This window comes from Pipistrellus hanaki (assembly GCF_964339955.1).
Source record: "Pipistrellus hanaki genome assembly, chromosome: 5".
Taxonomy (NCBI): Eukaryota; Metazoa; Chordata; class Mammalia; order Chiroptera; family Vespertilionidae; genus Pipistrellus; species Pipistrellus hanaki.
Genome location: NC_140507.1, coordinates 46,890,454 through 46,911,153, shown reverse-complemented (window position 1 = coordinate 46,911,153; position 20,700 = coordinate 46,890,454). Strand labels below are relative to the sequence as shown.

The window sequence follows — 20,700 nt, the reverse complement described above, 5'->3', positions numbered from 1 at the left end:
CACCCATATTCAAAATAATTGGTTTGCTGTCAGTTTAAACATCCTGTTGCTAGAAGGCACTCAATAAATACTTGTGATCTAGTAGCTGAGTAGTTAGGCAAAATGCAAAGTAAGGAGTAAAACAAAATGGACATGATATAGAAGAGGCCGATAGAATATATATTGTCAGGAATCAGAGGGAGCAGAGGGGAGAAATAGTCTCAGAAATTAGAATATTAGTGCATTTGAACACTGATAGTATAGTAACCATAGTATTCATGAAATGTTATTAGGGCTGAAACAATTTAAGCTTAAAATGTAGGCTATATATGTAACTTTAATATTGGCTACTTTTTGTCATACAATATACAAAGTAGACACATTATAGTTGTAATTTTTCTGGAAAAAAAAACACCCCACAACAACACATGTTTAGGGTAAAGAAAAAAATTGACATTTATGAATTAAGAATGGGGCTTTTAATTTTCATTGGCAAGAGATACTTTAATACTTAAAATAGCAGGGGTTAAATTTTTTATTGGATGTAATATATATGCTGGTTGTTGGAAATGCATTTTTTATCCTTATAGCAATGTTTCCCCCAGTTTTATTGAGAAATAATTGACAGACACCACTGTATAAGTTTCAAGTGTACAGCATGATGCTTTGATTTGCATAGAATGTGAAATGACTACTACAATAGGTTTAGTTAACACCCATCATCTGATGTAGACACAAAGAAAAGGGAAAAAATACCCTGAAAATGCATTTTCAACATATATATCTTAAACTCAGTATCTAAAGTTATGTAATTTTCTTACTTCACACCAAGTAGGATTTGAACATCCTGATGTAACTGGGGAGATCCCTTGTTAAAGGATAGAGGAACCCTGGAATAAACCTCCCTTGTTGATGGCTCACAAGGGAGTGGCCAAAAGGGTTTAAAAATCTTATATATGCCTCTAGGTAATTGCGTTTCCCCCTTTTATTTAATCATGCCCACAGAAGAACCCCGTTTTCAGTGCACCATAGCCAGAAAGCGAGCAGTTAAGCTCGAGCGGCATTTCTGGGACGTCTGGAAAGTGCTGACACTGGGAGAGGGGCTCTGCACACACCAAGGCCTTGGCTGGTGGGAAATCTCAAACCCAGGACTGGGAGCCTATAGAGATGATGTGTTTTTAATTTTTACTTTTGGAAAGGATGCAATGATTTAAAAGCCTTTTATGTTTAATGACTAACTTATGTATGGGAAATGTTCACGTTGGGAAAAGGGGAAAGCTTTCATTAGCTAGTTCAGGGGCAAAGTGAGCATTAATATTATTGGAAATGACTGAATGTTGAACACTCCATAATTCAAGAAGAAATGACCTGGTGTTAAGTTCTTGAGTTCCCGAGGACTGTCCCCTGCCCAATCTCCCACTGGGACAACGGCAGTACTGACCGATTCTGCAGAAGTCGCCCTCCCACCCTGCGCTGCAGCAGCACACCCCCGTGGGGGTACAGTAGCCATTCCGACAGAGCCGGGAGCATTCGGAAGTCAGCATCTGGGCTGGCTGGACCACTGCTCGGCACTCCTCGGGCACTGGAGGTCTGAAACAAAAGACAGAAATTGGTTGAAAATCACCATTGGAATGAAATCTAATGATTTTGTAGCTCACAAAGTGCATCTCTTGCTTTCTAAGCAGACCCTTCTTTTAAGGGACTCTGAAAGATTGACAACTTTTTTATTTCTTATTTTTATTTTTTACAACTTTCTAGGAATAGAAAATACACACCAGAGAGGAAACAAACTAGTCAGTTTGAATGAAAGAGGAAATTAGCAAACATTGTAAGAAACTTCATCATGATCAAAATTCATTGATTAAAATATAATTGTGTGCCGGGACCGGTTTGGCTCAGTGGATAGAGCGTCAGCCTGTGGACTGAAAGGTCCCAGGTTCGATTCTGGTCAAGGGCATGTACCTTGGTTGTGGGCACATCCCCAGTGGGGGGTGTGCAAGAGGCAGCTGATCGATGATTCTCTCTCATCGATGTTTCTAACTCTCTGTCCCTCTCAATTCCTCTCTGTGTAAAATCAATAAAATATATATATATATATATATATATATATATATATATATATATAGAGAGAGAGAGAGAGAGAGAGAGAGAGAAACATCTATAATATATATATATATATATATATATATATATATATATATAATTATGCTACACTAATATTTTACATTTGCTGGCTAAGACATCCTAGCAATTATAACTTTAACAATATAGATGTATAGACATTAAAAAAATTTTTTTTTTAAGATCTACAAAATTTTTTTGTAGTATCTGAGATATGTTTCACCTGTTACTGTAATATTTTTCATAATCACAAGGCTGAGGGTATTCAGCAAAATAAATGCTTGTAGCCTAAAAAACTTGAGAATCCATTTTTATTTCAATTTTACATTTATTTTGAGATACATTTTTAGGCTAACTTTTTTGGAAAGGATATTGCACTGTGTGTGTGTGTATGAGTGTGTGTCCTACTGACTCAAAATTTCAAGTCTTTATGCAAAGAATTATATATATACATATATATATATATATTTATGAATGTGTAGATATACATTTTAAAATGTTTAATTTTATTCTGCTATGAAGGAAACAAATGCTATTGGGAGCAAAGAGAAACATCTTATCTGCTGAGTTAAAAGTCATAGACTTTCTTTTAATTGCTCTATAACTGCCATCGTTTAGAGAGGGATCAAGATGCCTTGTGAAGATTTTTATGGTTTTCACTGCTTTTGAAAGAAGAGGCTTTCAAGCTGAGTCAGGCTGGAACCATGATCACAATTAACTACTCACTGTCTAATGGTCTTTGGGGAAAGACATGTGGTGGTACACTTCTCATCAGGAACTGTTACCTGTGCTCCCTGTGTGATGAGAAAGCTCTTTTTTGGTTAAGGAATGTAAACAAAGGCACCATCACCAGTCAAATGGCCATCCTCAGGACAGCCAAAGTGGTGGGACTCCTTCAGTAGCATATCAAAGAAAGTGATAATTATAGGTCACAACCACCACAAGAGGTAATGAGGTAGCTTTCTGAGAGAAGCAAATAATTAGGCCCTTTAGATCCCCCTTTCCTCAGGTGGGTTGCCTTGTTATGCCCCTGTGGGCACTGTGAACAGCAATAATAATTTGGAGGCTGACCTCAGGCTGTTTCTACAATGACTCAAAATCATATTAAAAATATATAGTGACTTCTCTAGCTCTTCTCTCCAGTAAAAGTCCCAATCTGAGTTGAAACAACAGTGCTTTACTACTAACATGACAATTCAGAAAAACCCCCTATTTAAATCTAGAAATGATCAATTTCTAGAAAGCTCCCTAAAGTATTCCATGGACTAAGCATATTTTTACACAGAAAACATTAATGGATATTGTCCATGTGTTTCCCAAGGGTGTCTTTTGGGGACTCAGGGCAGGGCTGGATAAGGTGGAGAAAGTATGAAAAAATTATGCCTAGGAAAGGGAGAGCACGCTCTCTGACTTTTTCTTATTGTGGTTGACTCGTTCAAATCTGCTCTCTGTCTTCCTCAACTAAAAGTCTTACTCGTTGAAACAATGGCGGTGTCTTTGACCATCAGTAGAGCCATTTGTTTAGTAGCCAGGAAGTTCTTCTGAGTCATAGGCCACAATCTTTGGCCAGGTGGCACTCAGTAAGCAGTGTTGTTCAAATTTTACTGGTAACTAGAATTCCGTTATTCAGTTCCACTTGTTATTCACTTGTTCACCCTTTTCCGACACATTCAAAAAAAGAGACCCAGAAGTAGGAATGTATCAAGAATATATTACATGTTGTATGTCATGCAAAACATAGAGACACACAGCTCATGTACTGCTCGACAGTAGGGCTTATGCCTAAGCAGCTGAGTCTAAAGAGAAGACACCATTTAGATCAAGAATGGAAGTGGCTTTGGTTAAAGGACAACAATCAGAAGATGCTGCCAGTTTGAGGCAGGGTGCAAGGGAATTGATTCCCATGGGAATTTGCCGAGGAGAGGAAGGCAGACAGGAGAATAGGGGTCCAGTTCTGAAGTGCAGTTTTTCAGGGTGGGTATCTGAGACTTGTGTCCACACTGACCCTCCAATTAGATGCTCTGACTATTTTCCACCATATATGTGGATGTAGAGCTTACGGGCAGAATTCTAACTTGTTTTTCTGCCTAAGATTTAGTAAATACTTATCTAACTATGGATGAAAATATTTCATAGTTGGGCTTGTTTACTTTAGCTTATAAATGATAGTGTGGTTGTCATATAAATAAATATTGTGATTCCTTTTTCTTTATTTAAATACCTGGAAAAATCATCTTTTTCTTCTGTTATAAAGTTGACAACTAACATTCCTCACTTGGCATGTCCAATAAATCCTCTCTTTTAAACTGTTAGTCTATTGGGAATACCTTAACTCAAAATTACATAAAACAGCTCATTTCTTACAGAACTTCACTTCTCTTAAGGAATAGATTATCCTCCCCTTTCCCCTTCCCAATTGGAATAAAGCTTTGAGGACAAAAACTACATATTCAAACCTCTTCAAGTCCAGTCATTACTCGGGCAAATACTGTGCTCTTCATGGGGCTAAGATATAAACAAAACAGAATCCTGATCCTCATGGACAAACCATGAAGAAGACAGACAAACAAACACAGACTAAATCAGTATGATCTTTGTTGCGATACAGGCATAAATGCAGTAACACAGGAATATAGAGGAGGCAGTAATTAGCTTAGGATTGAGGGATGTTATAGAAAGATGACATTTAAGCCATCAAAGTATTTTATCTCCTTCAACTACTTACATTCATAGGTGCTAGGAAAATATAGGCATTCAATGCATGTTTGTTAAATTGAGCTGAATGCATATAGTAGAAACTTTCTCAAATACTTTTCCTGATATATAAACTCCATGAAGATAAATTCCCAAATTTTGATGTTACACTTTTTGATTCATTTATCGTTATCGATAAAAACAAGTCATTTAAGCAACAGATTTTTTAACCCAACTAAAATGGATTAGTGAAAAAATGATGATAATATGCAGTTTTTCTTTAAAAATTACACCTTCCTCTAGAAAACATCATTTTACAAATGTATGTGGCTGTTTTATGCAAGATTAAACCTGCCTTTATCTCAAGTACTACAATATCTGGTGACACATTGCCTTGCAGTAGAAGTATAAGGTATTCAGAAGGTTTAGTCATCTACCGCCATTCCAGGCAGGGGAGAAATGTGGGAATTCCAAGAAATGCTTTTACGAGTTTTGACTCTTAACAAATGAGTGTCATCCTGAAGAATACGCTCTTCTCTGTTCATATTCTCCATTTTATGTCCTTTCAACAAATGCCATTTATAAGTGGTAATTCAAGTTTTTAAAGCAATCTATGTAATTACTCTAGGAGCTGGTATTCTAACATTTAAATTTGGTAATTTAAGAAAGAGTATACTACATAGTACAAAGCAGAAAATTCCTTTGAATGCTGTGGTCATGGATCATGTCTCCAGGAAATAAGATATTCATATAAGAAGAATTATATAACTATTTAAAAAATAACATGGTAATTTAGATATTTCTTTCCTTAAATTATTATATAATATTTTCTATTCATTTTGAAATTTGTGATGGTTTCATATAGCATTGTATGGATTCCATAAGGATAGTTTATTCAAAAACATAAGCAAATACTTCAAACAAACAAACAAACAAAACAAAAAAACCACATAAGCAAATCTTGGTAAAGTATGAATAAAATTCCAGTTATGCTTAGGCTCTTGCCATACATTATGTATGCATGCTTATCCGTTCATTAGAAATTTTGATTTTGCTCTCACCCCATTTTTTGGTAATGTTTCTTTAAAACTTCAGATGCTGCCTTACAGCTTAGAAAAGGATTTGTTGGTAAAAAGGATATTGTGCATCACAACATACAATGCAGTACATTAAGAGTAAAATACACCCTGGCAGATATAGTATCCATTTTTTCAGTTATTGGATATGTAACAAAATAACGATAGCCAAACTGTGGGACATGCTTCCTGGTCTTTTAGGTTTCAAATCCACCATGCTGAATGGATTTTTATAGGGCATATACTTGTTCATGACCTCTAGTGTTAAGAAATTCTGTCATGTTTGAAAACTAGTCCCTAGCGGAGGCTGTGTCCCTGTTAATAGCTGAAAGGTCAATGGAGCTGCTAAACAGTTTGTATTACTGTCAGGGTGGCCATGAAAACACCGCCTGCAGCAAGAGGCTTGGCAGCTGGGTCAACAGGCACTGTGGGGATTTATCAACCTAGGGGGGCCACTTGCATAAAACTTTGACTGATGAATTGGGACTAGACTGGCTTATTGGGCTAAAGCCTCTCTATTATGCATGACTTTCTTTGGGATAGCAGAGCTGCCTGCCGGCTCCCTGAGACATAGGCGGAGGATAAACAGAACCATTTCCTCTTATGAAGTGATTTTTTTTTTTTTTAATAAAGCACTCTTCAGCATCCAGTATAATAAGGAGTAGGATGAAGATATTTTAAGAAAATAAACAACGGGCAGTAAGTGGGGCCGTGGAGGGGAGCGGTAGGGAGGTGGCAAGAGGAGTAGGTTTTGATATTGGTCACACAGGAGTCTGAGGTACAGCGTTTCTGTAAAATGACCTCTCCAGCTTGGAATTCGCATTGTTCATTTATAGACCCCTTAAGGGAACGGTCTGTGGGACTTGGTTGGGTAACAGATAAGCCGTATGTTAAAATACAGCATGACTGGGTACACAGTAATTAAATCAACATGATTAAGAATGATTTTGTTATGTAAATTCCTGGAGAAAAAAACCCCAGCAATATTTCAAAATTAAAAAAAAAAAGTCATTTGCTTTTAGTTCATCTGAACAAAAATGAAAGAACCTTTGTCAAAAGTGCAAAAAAAAAACACAACAAAACAACAACAAACACACACACACACACACACACACAATAAAGCTTGGAAAATGCATCACTCTTTTTGGAATTCTCTAGTTTCTATCCCCCAGGAGCACTGTTTGACCCTGAAAAGATTTCATAAAGAGCAAGCATGCAAGGCATGCCTTGGATATTTGAAAGCTATGTATGAAGAGCTCTTTACAGCTCCATGGACACCTTTACCCTAACTTTGGAACTAACACAAACTTAAATGTTGAGAGGTCACCTGAAAATAATTCTTTAGTGCACGTACTGAATACCAACAATATTCAGAGTTTAACATTTTAAATGTAGTATTTAATGACCTCCATAGCCCTCTGCAGAAAGGGTGTAGGGCAGCGTGAACTCAGTTCCATAGCAAAGGAGAAGGGACACACCTTGGGAACCCACTTAGCCCCGGGCCTACACTAAGGGAGAGTCAGAGACAAGACCAGTGGACTCTCTGTCCTATCAGGCTAGACCTGCTGCTTCTCTCGGCCAGTCTCAGGGGGCACTACTATGTGAAACTCGAATTGTGGCCCAGGCCTTTGTGCTCACTGGGTTGGAATCTTTTCTGGAACTGCTGGCTGAAAGAGCTCCCAGGTAGGGCATGAGAACCCATCCTACGGACTGTGGGGGACCCAGTGCGTGGGCCCAGCACCCTGGGTGATTGGTGTGGACTTGATCCTAATGCAACTCCACCACAAGATGTAATGCTCCACTCGGAGGATACTAACACCGAGGTGAAATGTTCTGCTTTTTTCCTTAAACGACTCCAGAGTTCTAGCGAAGCCATAGAGAAACCTGGTTGTGTTCTCACTGAAGTTTCTTTCGTGATAAATAATGGCATTTGATTTTTTAAAAAAATTCCCACCCAAGGATATTTTTTCCATTGGTTTTTAGAGAAAGAGAGAGAGAGAGAGAGAGAGAGAGAGAGAGAGAGAGAGAGAGAGAGAGAGAGAGAGAAAGGAACGGGGAGAGACAGAGAAAGAAAAACACTTACGTGAGAGAGACAGACCAATTGCTTGCCTCCTGCACATGCCGGGGATTGAGCTTGCAACAAAGGTCTGTGCCCTTGACTGGAATCGAACCCAGGACTCTTCAGTCCATAGGCTGACACTCTATCCACTGAGCCAAACCAGCTAGGGCAGCATTTGATGTTTATAAGAGGTTATCTTACCATCCTCTTCTGAGAAGGCCGCCCACTATACATGATTTTGCACTTATGTAAATGTGTAACATACAGCCTCAGACCACATTGTCCTTAGGGAAGTTTGCCTGCTTTTGTCAAAGGAACTTAAGAATATTACAAATGGTTTATGAACTCCCTCATCTTTCTTGAATGTGAGTTACTGTGTGTGTGTGTGTGTGTGTGTGTGTGTGTGTATGTGTGTGTGTGTAGGGAAAAATAGAAACAAACAAATCCTATGGTAAGAAAGTAACTTCTGTGACATCTAATATAGAATATTTTTATAATTTGTTGTTCCTCTCTTCCAGGGCCAGGAGTCAACTCATGTTTGAAAGATATTATGCAAACATTACAAATCTGGGACTCCTCCACAGACTAGACTTAACCTAAGATTTTAATTTGAGATGGATTTGGGATATGACAAAAAATGTCTATATATTGTTTTTTCAGTTGATGAGGCTTCCTTCCTTCCTTCCTTCCTTCCTTCCTTCCTTCCTTCCTTCCTTCCTTTCTTTCTCCCTCAAAAGTTTTAGAGAAACACTTTTTGCTTTGAAGCAGATACTCTGAATACTGCAAGGCCAGTAATTAGCTTGTGTTTGCAAAATAATCCCGCTCACATACACGAAAGTGTCTACTCATATAGAAATTCAATTCATCTAGGCTGAAATACTGTAATAATAAACGTTGGCATCCAAATCAAAACAGAACGAGTCTCCCAACAAATGTTTATGAAAACATTTGTTTTCTTACAGTCAGTTTGATTTTGAAATGTATGCCTCTGCCTGTGTACAAGGACCATGTCTTTGGGGTCTGTTACTCCCCCAACCTCCTGAAAACCAAACACACATCTTAACCCTGGCCCCACACATGACACGACTCACCAGAAACAGGCACCATAATGAGAAGTCAGGCCTTTCAGGTATGTCACTCGGAGACCACCCTATGAGAGGGGGCCCTCAGATCACAAAGCCAAGGTCCCTCATGGCAACCCTGGTAATTAGACACTAATAATGGGTTGAAGGTGTAAAATTCACCTCCGTGCACCACCAACAGACTAAACAATCCAGATGAAGAGAGAAAGATTTTCCGGAGGAGGAGGAGAGGGAGAAGGAGGAGGAGGAGGGAGAATTCATTATACCACTACCAGGAAGCTTGCAAAAGCAGACCAACTTGGACGAACGTAATGGAATAACAATGGCTATTTTGAAACGAATGGTGAGCGTCAGATCTGAGCGAAACCCCCAGGCCTCATTATGAATCATTAGAATGCTGGTATTTTATGAATTAACATGAGTTTGGATTCCGTTCTTCCTAGTGCCAACTTCAACAGTTACTGTGGTGTCTGACGTTTTTTTTTCATTCATTACTTTGCTTTCCACAAAGAGAACAACTGGCTTCACATTCAAGGAGGAAAAGAACCCCCGCAGGGCACAGCCGGTCCTTGTCTCATTGTGAAAGCAAACGTGTTCCTTAGGCAGCGAAGGGATGCTATCACTGTGGGACCGATGTCTAGGTGGGATGCTTTGGACAGATGGTTTAGAACGGAGTATTCTCCTTTTTGTTCTGAAGCGCCTCAGGAAAAACAGTGTTTTGTGGTACAAGGGCAAGAATCTCCATTTTGTTAGTGACTTTTTTTCAGAAAAAAGATACACAATTTACAACTTGGGAAAATATTTTTAAAATAGAGCTACAATACTGCTTTTGGTAAACTTTTCAGGGTTATTAGAACTTATTCTTCTAAAAGACTTGAAACCCAGGAACGTGAGTTTGCAAATGGGCTCATGAAGATAAGTTAGCAGAGAACTGATGTGAAGCTCGTCACAGGGGCTAGCGGGCTCCCGTGACTGCTGGTGCCCAACAACGGCCGTGCTTGTGAGGATGCTTACGTTCTGTGATAGTTGTTTCCAAACTGTGTCTAATTTCTATTTGACAGTATATACTTTGAGCAGCTCCTGATAGTCCAATTTTATCCATGACATTAACGACTGACTAATTACAATTCAAGATCATTTAAACACCGTGTGTGTGTGTGTGTGTGTTTGTGTGTGTGTGTGTGTGTGTGTGTGTGTGTGTGTGTGTGTTGTGATCGGTGGGTGGAGAGGAGCAGGACAGGAATAAATATACTCCTCAAAGGATTAAAACATTCAAGTCTCTACCAAAACCGGTTTGGCTCAGTGGATAGAGCTTCAGCCTGCAGACTGAAGGGTCCCGGGTTCGATTCCGGTCAAGGGCATGTACCTTGTTTGCGGGCACATCCCCAGTGGGGGGTGTGCAGAAGGCAGCTAATTGATGTTTCTCTCTCATCAGTGTTTCTAACTTTCTATCCCTCTCCCTTCCTTTCTGTAAAAAAAAATCAATAAAATATATATTTAAAAAAAAAACAACCCAAAAACATTCAAGTCTCCTTTTTGCTGAGGTAAATAACAAAACACGTTTTTAGTTTTTGTTTGTTTAGTCACAGAAACCTGCATACGAGCTGTGAACTTCCAGGGGGTTTTGAAATGAGGCTCAGATGTTGAACTGCCAAAATAACTTCCCCTGATTGCCTATCAGAAATCACAGTGAGCAGCTGCAACGTCTGCCAGTGTGTTTCTAGTTTTCTCAAAGAGACAAGGGGTGGGGGGTGGGGGACTGTTTTCCCCAGGAGAGCCGAAGCCACTGCCTCGTACATCTGGGTCTTCCTCACATTTAACTGAGGACTCATTCCACACCCATAACGCTGCCCTCATGCAACAAGAACGACCTGAATGTGTGACAGCAACAAGACTTTTGAGTTTCAACATAGTCCAGTCTGGCTCTCACAGATTGGGGCCGAGGGTCCTCTCAGGACAGGCGCAGTCATCTTTCTCAGTTGCTCATTGTAATTTGCCTATCACTACTGTGAACGCACTAAAATAATGTGGAGAAGAATATTTCTTCACGCAAAGGAATACAAAAAGAAATCTTACCTTTTGGGATCTATAATTTTGTAGAGTTTTCCATTGTGAGTCTGGGTCATACTTTTGCTACTTGATAGAATGTAAATTTCCCCTATGTAGAGAGAAATACAATAAATTATTCCACAGTACATGTATTTATACATGTGTGTGTGTGTGTGTGTGTGTGTGCTCCCATGCACGTACACACCCCCACCCATACACACACACACCCCCTCAGGAAGATCACCTGCCTAAAAGTTATGAATCTCATTCGTCTGCCTTCACATTGCACCCAGATTCCACCCACTTCTCTCCACATTCCATTGTTACTCTAATTAATTTCTCACCCTGATTATGGCAACAGCCTCCTAACCTTATCACCCTGCTTCTATCCTTGTCCTTCTGTGTCTTCTCTCAACATACCAGCCACAGTGATTCTTATAAAGTAAGTTAGATCCCATGAATTGGATCACACTCGTTTCGATAGCCTCCAATGGCTTCTGATCTCTCTCAGAGCAAAGCCAAGCTCTGACAGTGGCCTGTGCTGTCTCCCTTCGCCCCTTATTGTTCTGCCTCATTTGCAATGTTTTGCCCCTTATTCACTTCTTTCTAGCTTCACTGGCTTCTTGGCTTTGACCACACAAGGCAGGTTCCTGACCCAGGCTCCTGCCTCAGGTTCCTGTCTTTCAGTAGATCCTCAGTGGGTTCACCCCTGCCCCCCTCTCTCCTTTAAGTCTGTGCTTACACATCATCTTTCTTGACTACATTATTTAAAATTGCACTTGTCCCAATCCCCAGCAATCTGTATCCTTCTTCACAACTAGATTTTTCTCCTCAGCACTTATTACCAATTGACATGCAGTATATATTTTTAGAATATGATTTTAATGACAACAGTTTAGATTTTTTAAATCTGCTGCCGTATCCACAACACCTAGAACAGAGCTTTGCACAGAATATATTTGTAGAATGAGTGTTGATGGCAGGTTTTATCTTGATTTATTCTGCCCAAGACTGAAAGGTTTGATTACCTTGTCACTGTTAATGGATAATTTGAGGCTAGATGGAATTGGGATACTCGCACCTTTTTAATGTTTAGCTATTAAACAATACAAATAAAAATTTGGAAAGACAGAAGGAGAGAGACCCTGAAGCTCAATCCCAATTCTAGCTCCCTCACTTGTGATCCTAGGCTCTGTTCATGATGGTGAAATACAACAGACAGCTGACCCTGTCAGGAGAGAACCCCTCTTGTTTATTACCAGTACCTCCATGTAACTCAGTGTTCATTCAGAGTGGATAACACAAATAGGGAGTTAGAAGCTATACTTATGATTACATGTTTATAAGGCTTTAATACTTATATTTGCTTCTCATTCATGAGATAGTTCTTGATTTACTCTATTCTTCTCTATTCCCCTCTTTATATTGTTCTTGATTTACTCTATACTTCTCTATTCCCCTCTATATATTGCGTATTAAGAAAACCCTGAAATGGACATGACATGGTATACGCTTAAAACTTACGCACAATAGAAAAACTAAAAATGAAGTTAAAAAGCAAAGGAATGTAAGTAAAAAATTACATTTACTTTCAAGTTCTTTAGATAGTTTACCTCATTTGATTCTTCCTACAAACCCAACCTGATTTTATAGTTTAAAAAACCCGCACACAGGCCCAGCCAGTGTGGCTTAGTGTTTGAGCATCTATCTATGAACCAGGAGGTCCAGGTTTGATTCCTTGTCAGGGCACATGCCTAACTTGTGGGTTGATCCCCAGTGTGGGGCGTGCAGGAGGCAGCAGATCAGTTATTCTCTCTCATCATTGATGTTTCTATCTCTCTCTCCCTCTCCCTTCCTCTCTGAAATCAACAAATATTATTTTTAAAAACTACATAGGAAAAACAGATTTTTAATACTTTTTCCCCCAAATATTCCAAAACTTACTCATTTCCTTAAATGGCTCTTAAGTACAGTTTCACATTAAATCAATATTCAGTGAAAGTATATTTTTAATTATAAAATATACACGACATTATAGCTTTGGAGAAGGAAGGACTGTGTATGTTTTATTTGTTGGTTCTGCTCCCAACATAGTATTAAGTGTAGACAGACACTTGGATATTTTAACCAGTGATACTGCTGTTAATAGAATGACTGAGGGTGAATCATTTGTAGCAAGGTCTGGGGAAATCTAAACTATTCAGCCACAGCATCTAAATATTCATCTCTAACTCTGGCATAAGCAAGTTAATCCTAATTTGTATTTCAAATAAGAGTTGGCCAGTGAAATGTAAATTACATTACAGATAATTTAAGAGAAAAAGGGTATCTTTCTGGGTCCTATAAGTGGAGAAGGAGACTATCAAGGGAAAATTAATTGTAAAACACTTCCAATGCTGGAACAAGAAAAGGACAGATTGGATTTCTCTTCTTTGAATCATTATATTCCTGTGGCTCTGAAATATGTGTTATGTGTTTAAGGAATCTTGTCTGATTTCTTTGTTAACCTACTGTAAGGAAATGGCATGGAATGATTTCTGACTAATCCTTCATTTGATGCAGGAAAACCAAATCTGTACTTTTAGAGAAAATATTCTGATTTCAATGGGAAACACAACTCTTTCTTAACACTGAGAAATTTATCTCTGATGTTAAAGGGGCATAGTTGTCATTTTTATTTAAAGGGCAGTATTATGAAAGTGACATTTATCTCTAAAATTTAAAATTAATGGTATTTCCACTCTGATCACATTCCAATTTTAACCTTTTTTTGCAGACATAATAGAGATACTAGAGGCCCGGTGCACGAAATTTATGCACTGTAGGTGGGAGGGTCCCCTCAGCTCAGCCTGCACCCTCTTGTAGTCTGGAACCCCTCTGGGAATGTCTGCCTGCCAGTTTAGGCCAGCAGGGGATCAGGCCTATGCTGGCATTGGACATCCCTCTCACAGTCTGGGACCCCTAGCTCCTTACTTCCTGCTTGCTCACTGCTTCTTACCGCTCAGCTAGCTACTCCTTCTTTAGCGCTGCTGTGGAGGAGGGAAAAGCTCCCACCACCACCACCCACCACCACTGCGCTCACCGGCCGTGAGCCAGGCTTCTGGCTGAGTGGCAATCTCCCAGTGGGAGCACATTGACCACCAGGGGGCAGCTCCTTCATTGAACGTCTGCTTCCTAGTGGTCAATGCACATCATAGAGACTGGCTGTTCTGGTCATTCCACCATAACTATTGCTTAGGTTTTTATTATAGATACCAACAAATAAATTGTATGTTATTCTGTAGATCATCAACAAAAAGATAATTTTCATTCTGTTGCAAAGCAGATCAATAAACTCAGATTATTTTGCACAAATTTTATGTCCCAATGGACACAAAACGAAAATTAGGAAATAGAGGATAAGTGCAATTTGGATTACAACAAATTTTTAATTTATTCCAAGAGGCATGCATAAATGGGAAGGTTTTCAGATAGAGAATCTAAACAAATGACTCAGATGCATCAAAAATATCAGTAGACATTTAAAATTTCCCTCTCTTTGGGATTCAAAAGTTCTCCTTTTGTTCCTGCCTCTCATTTTCCTGCTTTGTTGACTTACATATTTCTGGAGTGGAAATAAGATGTAAAGGCCCCCTACCGAAAGATTATTGAAAGAACCCAACAGATAACTGGACCATCTGAAATCTCTCCAGGAGGCCATCTTTGCTCTAGGTTACATTTCCAACACAGGAGGATGAGAGGGTGGTGTTTATTCTTCCGAGCAGAACAAAACCCCCAGGCCAAGGGATGAGAAGGGAACTTAATAGAAAAGTTTGTGCGGTACCTAATTCATCTTCTCCAAATCCCAATATGTGACCTGAGAAGTAGCCTCGACAGGAACCGCCATTGCCGAGACAGAGCGGTTTTTCTTGCCATTGCTTGGTCACAGGGCTTTGCTGAAGAGTTAAGAAATTCCTGCAACACAAACATACCACAAACCTACAGTAAAAACACACAGTTGCTTAAAAGAACACAAGCAGTTATCTAAAATAAAACTCCATAAATAATTGTTGTGCGCTAGGCCTGGCTTCTAAAGGGAAAAATGTTATAGCCCAACATGTGTGTGAATGCTATGAAATTCCCCCGTGGGGAGGAAGTGCGTAAAGTTAGGATTTTGTTCCCCCAGGGCACTCAATGTACCTGAGTCTGAGAAAAGCCCGCCCCTTCACCCAGAGAATGATACTTCCTCTCTAGGACTAGACTCCATGCTGAGCTATCAATCAGAGAGAGGGCAGGGGGAGGTTAGGGGTTCAGTACACTTCTCTAGTCCTGTAGTGACCAAGCATATCAGCTCTGCCAATGCCAGGGGCTTGGGAAACAAGATTCTGAATTTGAGCTTCATCACAGAATTTCTTATAATTATCCACAATGTGACCTTAACTTTAGACCGAAATTTAATTTTGGAGTGTCCCTACCACTTGAGACTAATCAACTTGCCCAAAGTCCTGAAAATCAAAAGCAAAAGCAAAAATTCTCAGCCTACCAAGATCATCTTTAAAATATTTATGAACTCATATAAAGCCATAGTTTCCAAACTACTCATTATCATGGCGAATTTTTGGTAAGGATGAAGGGCAGAGCTTACATAATCTCAAAAGTCCTGAGGACTTCTCTGCACTAAAGAAAATTATTATTATTTTTTTTATGATTGATGAAGATGCAACATCAAGGTATGGTTTATTTTAAATCTGTTGCTACAATCATTTTATTATATTATTCCAAGATTTAATGTTTGAGGTGTTGTACACAGAGAAAATTATTTTATGAACTTGATCATGGCTGTTTAAAAAGCATCTCTTAGGTAGTTCTTCAGACCACCATACAATAGTGGAACTAAACATATTATCTGTGTGTCCCCCAGAGCTGACCCCCAAAGGGAGACACGCATTTGCATACTTTACGGCAGCCTGCCCCCTAACCACAATGTATATGTCAAATTATGGGATCAGGACGCCTACCCATCACGGTCTCCAAACACGTAGCTTCCATACAGCCTTTCCGACTGGCAGCCTCGGTAAACAAACCCGCCGACCAGAGGACCACTGCTAAATAGCTTGAGTTCTAAAAGTGATGGCTCACTTTCTGGAAAGAAATGTACATAGCATGAGATCAGAGGAAACATATTTGCATAAAAGCAAAAGTGATGTAGGCCCAGCCACGATGATTCCAGTCATTTACTAGAACCCTGAAGTGTGTTCCATCATGCACGAGGTAGAGCCTTGCTATAGATATTTAGTGAAAAGAGTTACTCCTGTTGCTTAACTGGTGTAAATTTAACGAAAATACTTAAAAATAATACTTAATTTTTAATACTAATTTTTTTTATAAAAATGCTTCAGCATATATTTAGTAAATGGAGCTAGACATTATATATATATATATATATATATATATATATACTGTTTAAAGGTTCACATTTTAATGAAAATAAAAGTATAGTGCATAAAAGGCCTTTAAAACCACATTTGCACATTTCAAATATTGTCACTTAGTCAAGTAATATCTTCATTTAAAATATTTTAATAGTTTTGTTGATAGAGTTGTGTGGTTAACAAAGCCAAACGCAGTCATTCCTTTTGAATCATGTGTATAGACATGACCTCACTCTTTTCATACATGTCACTATATACTTTAATACACATATGCTAATTGCAGTGGAAAAGATTTGAAGTCAGTTATAAATCAATCTGAAAATTACTTATTACTCATTAAGTACATTATGGGCTTAATATAAAATCACTATCAATAGGCAGTATTTTAGGCACAAATTTTTTGTGGAAAGACAGTCATTTTAAAGTCCCCTCCCCCTCCATTTGATTATGATGAATATGATATTATAAGACGTAGAAAAGATTTTAAATAACCAGTACTCTGAGATGTAGACTATTTGGAAGGCAGCTATGCTCACCACTATACCGACACCTTGATGTAGACTATTTGAATGATTGAGGACATAAACTCTGGAGTCAGGCTGCTGAACTCTGGGGTTCAAATCCAGGCCCTGCCACTTTATGTTGTGTGATATTTAATCTTTCTGTATCTCACTTTCCTCATCTGTACAATGTGGCCTAGTGCCTATCACACAGGGTTGTTCTGTGAATGAAATGAGTAAAGTTTATAAAGTGCTTACTACCAGGGCTGGCATGTAGTAAGCACTGTGGCTGTGGTTACTTGTTGTTTTCAGTTTTATTGAGGTATAATTAACAAATAAGATTGTAAGATATTTATTTGTTTTTGTTTTGTTAATCCTCACCTCAGGATATTTTTCCATTTATTTTCAGAGAGAGGGGGAGGGAGAGAGACAGAGAGATCGAAACATAGATGTGAGAGAGACACATCCATTGGTTGCCTTTGCACATGTCCCACCCAGGGCGGGGCATTGAGCCTGCAACTGAGTTACATGCCCTTGACTTGAATTGAACCCAGGGCCCTTCAGTGTATAGGCTGACACTCTTTCCACTGAACCAAACTGGCTAGGTCATAAATTGTAAGATATTTAAAGTGTATATCGTGGTGATTTGATATATGTATACATTGGGAAAAGATTCAGTGGATGTGTTTTTAATACATAAACATAGGGCTGCCAGTATTGTAACTATTTTCAGCTGAACCCCAAATAATGTGCTTGTAGAATTTAGCTTAATTTACAAATATAGCTGGAATTCCATCAAGCTAGTGACTCATTATGTTTTTTTTTTTTTTTTTCCAAACCACATAGTCTTTGGTTTGGCTTTTGTAAGATGCATACACACACACATACATGAATACCTGAAAAAAAAAAAACGTAAAATAACTGAATACCACATGAACTAACACAGCTGCTTCATTCTTGGTACTGAATAAATATCTGTATTTAATGAGTAAATAGAAGAAGCAATCAATTTAATAATCTACTGTGTTTCTTAAATCATAATATTTGATATGTTGCTTCCTCCAAAAGGGATAAATACTAAAACATTAAAAGATGTTAAGTATCTTTGACTTCATATTATACAATTTTATATTTTATATGTATCTCTAAATAACTCTAGTAGTCACATTATTAAAAATAATGTCTAAACATCCCATTTCCATGACATGTCTTTGCAAGGATATTACCTTGTTTTCCCTAAAATAAACACATTTAAAAAAAGTTACATTCTTATTTGAAACACTTATAATTTTCCTAATTGCTAAGATCAGCATGCTGGTTATTGAAAAATTCCTTACACTTAACACTTGTTTTTTGCTCTGTATATAAGATGTTAAGACAAGTTCCCCTTGTATATTATATAAATAGAAGTTATTCATCTTGATTCTCAGATGAGCAAAATATAAACTGCTAACTTTTGAAGGTCCATTACATTTTTTTGGATTTACCGAGCACCATTTAATCTGTGGGAAAGGTAATTACCCCAATGGAACCCTGGGGGCTTATAAGAGTTCCCGGACCTTTAAAAAGTGAGCAATTTACTCCTTCACCACTGTTAGGCCAGTGTTTTCATGCTTTCCCAGTGCTCATTCTGCAGAAATCCTTTTCTCTTCAATTAATATACTAAAATAAAATAATACCAAACTAAACCAAAAGCAATAAAGGATGCTGTACTCACCATAATCTTTCCCCTTTATTATCTGTAGGAGTCTGGCTGATGACCTGTTCTTTCCATTGGAGTCTGAACACAGTATTGTTAAATTGATGTTGATGTCAGTGGGATGTCGATCCACGGCACATCTGTGTAACGAAAGGGGACACCCATGAATTCCTATCTGTGTCTTCCAAGCTCAGACTGGAGAGTTCTGATATAGAGGTCTTTGTGGGCTGGCAGGTCCTTTGGGCTACTTGGTTTGGATCCACTAGAAGAGGCTGAAGGAAACATCCTGATGTGTTTGTGTATCTGCTGAATCTTAAATGATCTCTAGAGAAGAGTTTTTAATTTCTCTGGGTATCTCCTTACACTGTGAATGTGCACACTGACTTCAAACACTTGCTAATCTGTTATTAAGGAACTAGAGGCCTTGAAATTCGTGCATGAAATTTGTGCATGAGGGTGTGGGGGGGTGTTCTTAGCCCATCCTGCACCCTCCCCAATCTGGGACCCATTGAGGGACGTCTGATGGGCAGTCAGACATCCCTCTTACAATCCAGGACTGCTAGCTCCTAACTGCTTGCCTGCCTCTGCCTGACTGCCCCTAACTTTCCTCCCCTGCAGGCCTGGTCACCCCCAACTGCCCTCCTGTACTGGCCTGGTCACCCCTAGCTGCCCTCCCCTGCAGGCCTGCCCTCATCCAACTTCTCTCCCCTGCAGGCCTGGGTCCTCCCCTTCCCCCCCAACTGCCCTCTTCTGCTAGCGTGGTCATGCCCAACTGCCCCCCTCTGCTGGCCTGGTCACCCCTAACAGCTCACAACTGCCCTCCCCTGCAGGCCATTTTGTGTCCACATGGGGGCAGCCATATTTGACCACATGGGGGAGGCCATCTTCTGTATTGGAGTGACAGTAATTTGCATATTACTCTTTTATTAGATAGGATATCACATGTACAATAAACTGGTAAGTATAAGAATCAGCAACAGCCCACACTGGCAACACACAATATAAAATTAGTTGTTGTATTATTGGGTCGGCAGCTAAGTAATTGCGGGTTTCACACATATATGGCTTCAGTTGAATTTTTAGTTTGCAGACGTAGTACAAATGTAAAACACATTTTGTTATTTGATAGTTGGCTATTCAGCTGTTAATCAGTAAAAAAAGTTTTTTGATCTGTTTTGTAGTTTTCGTTTGGCGTTCGTTGAAAAATGGAAAATCAAAAGGAACATTTTCGTCATATTTTGCTTTTTTATTTCCACAAAGGGAAAACGCATCGCAAGCTCATAAAAAGTTATGTGCTGTTTATGGTGACGAAGCCTTAAAAGAACGGCAGTGTCAAAATTGGTTTGCCAAATTTCGTTCTGGTGATTTTTCACTCAAAGTTGAAAAACGCTCTGGTCGTCCAGTTGAAGTTGATGACGCCCTAATCAAAGCAATAATCAATTCAGACTGTCACAGTACAACACGTGAGATTGCAGAGAAGCTTCATGTATCACATACATGCATTGAAAATCACTTAAAACAACTTAGCTATGTTCAAAAACTCGATACATGGGTTCCTCACGAACTGAAAGAATCACAGTTAACGCAACGCATTAGCAGCTGCAATTTGCTAAAGAAACGTAATGAAAATGATCCATTTTTAAAACGACTGATAACTGGCGATTAAAAATGGGTTGTTTACAACAATATCAAGCGGAAAAGATAGTGGAGCAGGCCAGGTGAACCAACTCAAACAACATCAAAAGCTGATATTCATCAAAAGAAGGTTTTGTTATCAGTTTGGTGGGATTACAAAGGAATTGTCTACTTTGAACTCTTGCCACCCAACCGAACGATCAATTCTGATGTCTACATTGAACAACTAACGAAATTAAACAATGCAGTTGAAGAAAAGCGGCCCGAATTGACAAATCGAAAAGGTGTTGCATTCCATCATGACAATGCAAGGCCACACACAACTTTGGTCACTCGGCAAAAATTAATGGAGCTTGGTTGGGATGTTTTGCCACATCCACCATATAGTCCTGACC

At 39.0% G+C, this 20,700-nt stretch overlaps 1 protein-coding gene across 3 annotated transcripts in view; it reads right to left on the bottom strand.

Moving 5' to 3' along the window:
• HHIP (hedgehog interacting protein) overlaps positions 1-20,700 on the bottom strand; it is a 95,098-nt gene that overhangs the window by 12,868 nt on the left and 61,530 nt on the right. For all 3 annotated transcript variants that reach the window (XM_084886340.1, XM_084886341.1, XM_084886342.1), the window contains exons 8-12: positions 18,689-18,810; positions 16,058-16,181; positions 14,884-15,014; positions 11,088-11,169; positions 1,421-1,569 (exon numbers count right to left, since the gene is read on the bottom strand). In XM_084886340.1, coding sequence (XP_084742466.1) covers positions 1,421-1,569; positions 11,088-11,169; positions 14,884-15,014; positions 16,058-16,181; positions 18,689-18,810 — 608 coding nt within the window. The remainder of the gene's footprint in view (positions 1-1,420; positions 1,570-11,087; positions 11,170-14,883; positions 15,015-16,057; positions 16,182-18,688; positions 18,811-20,700) is intronic.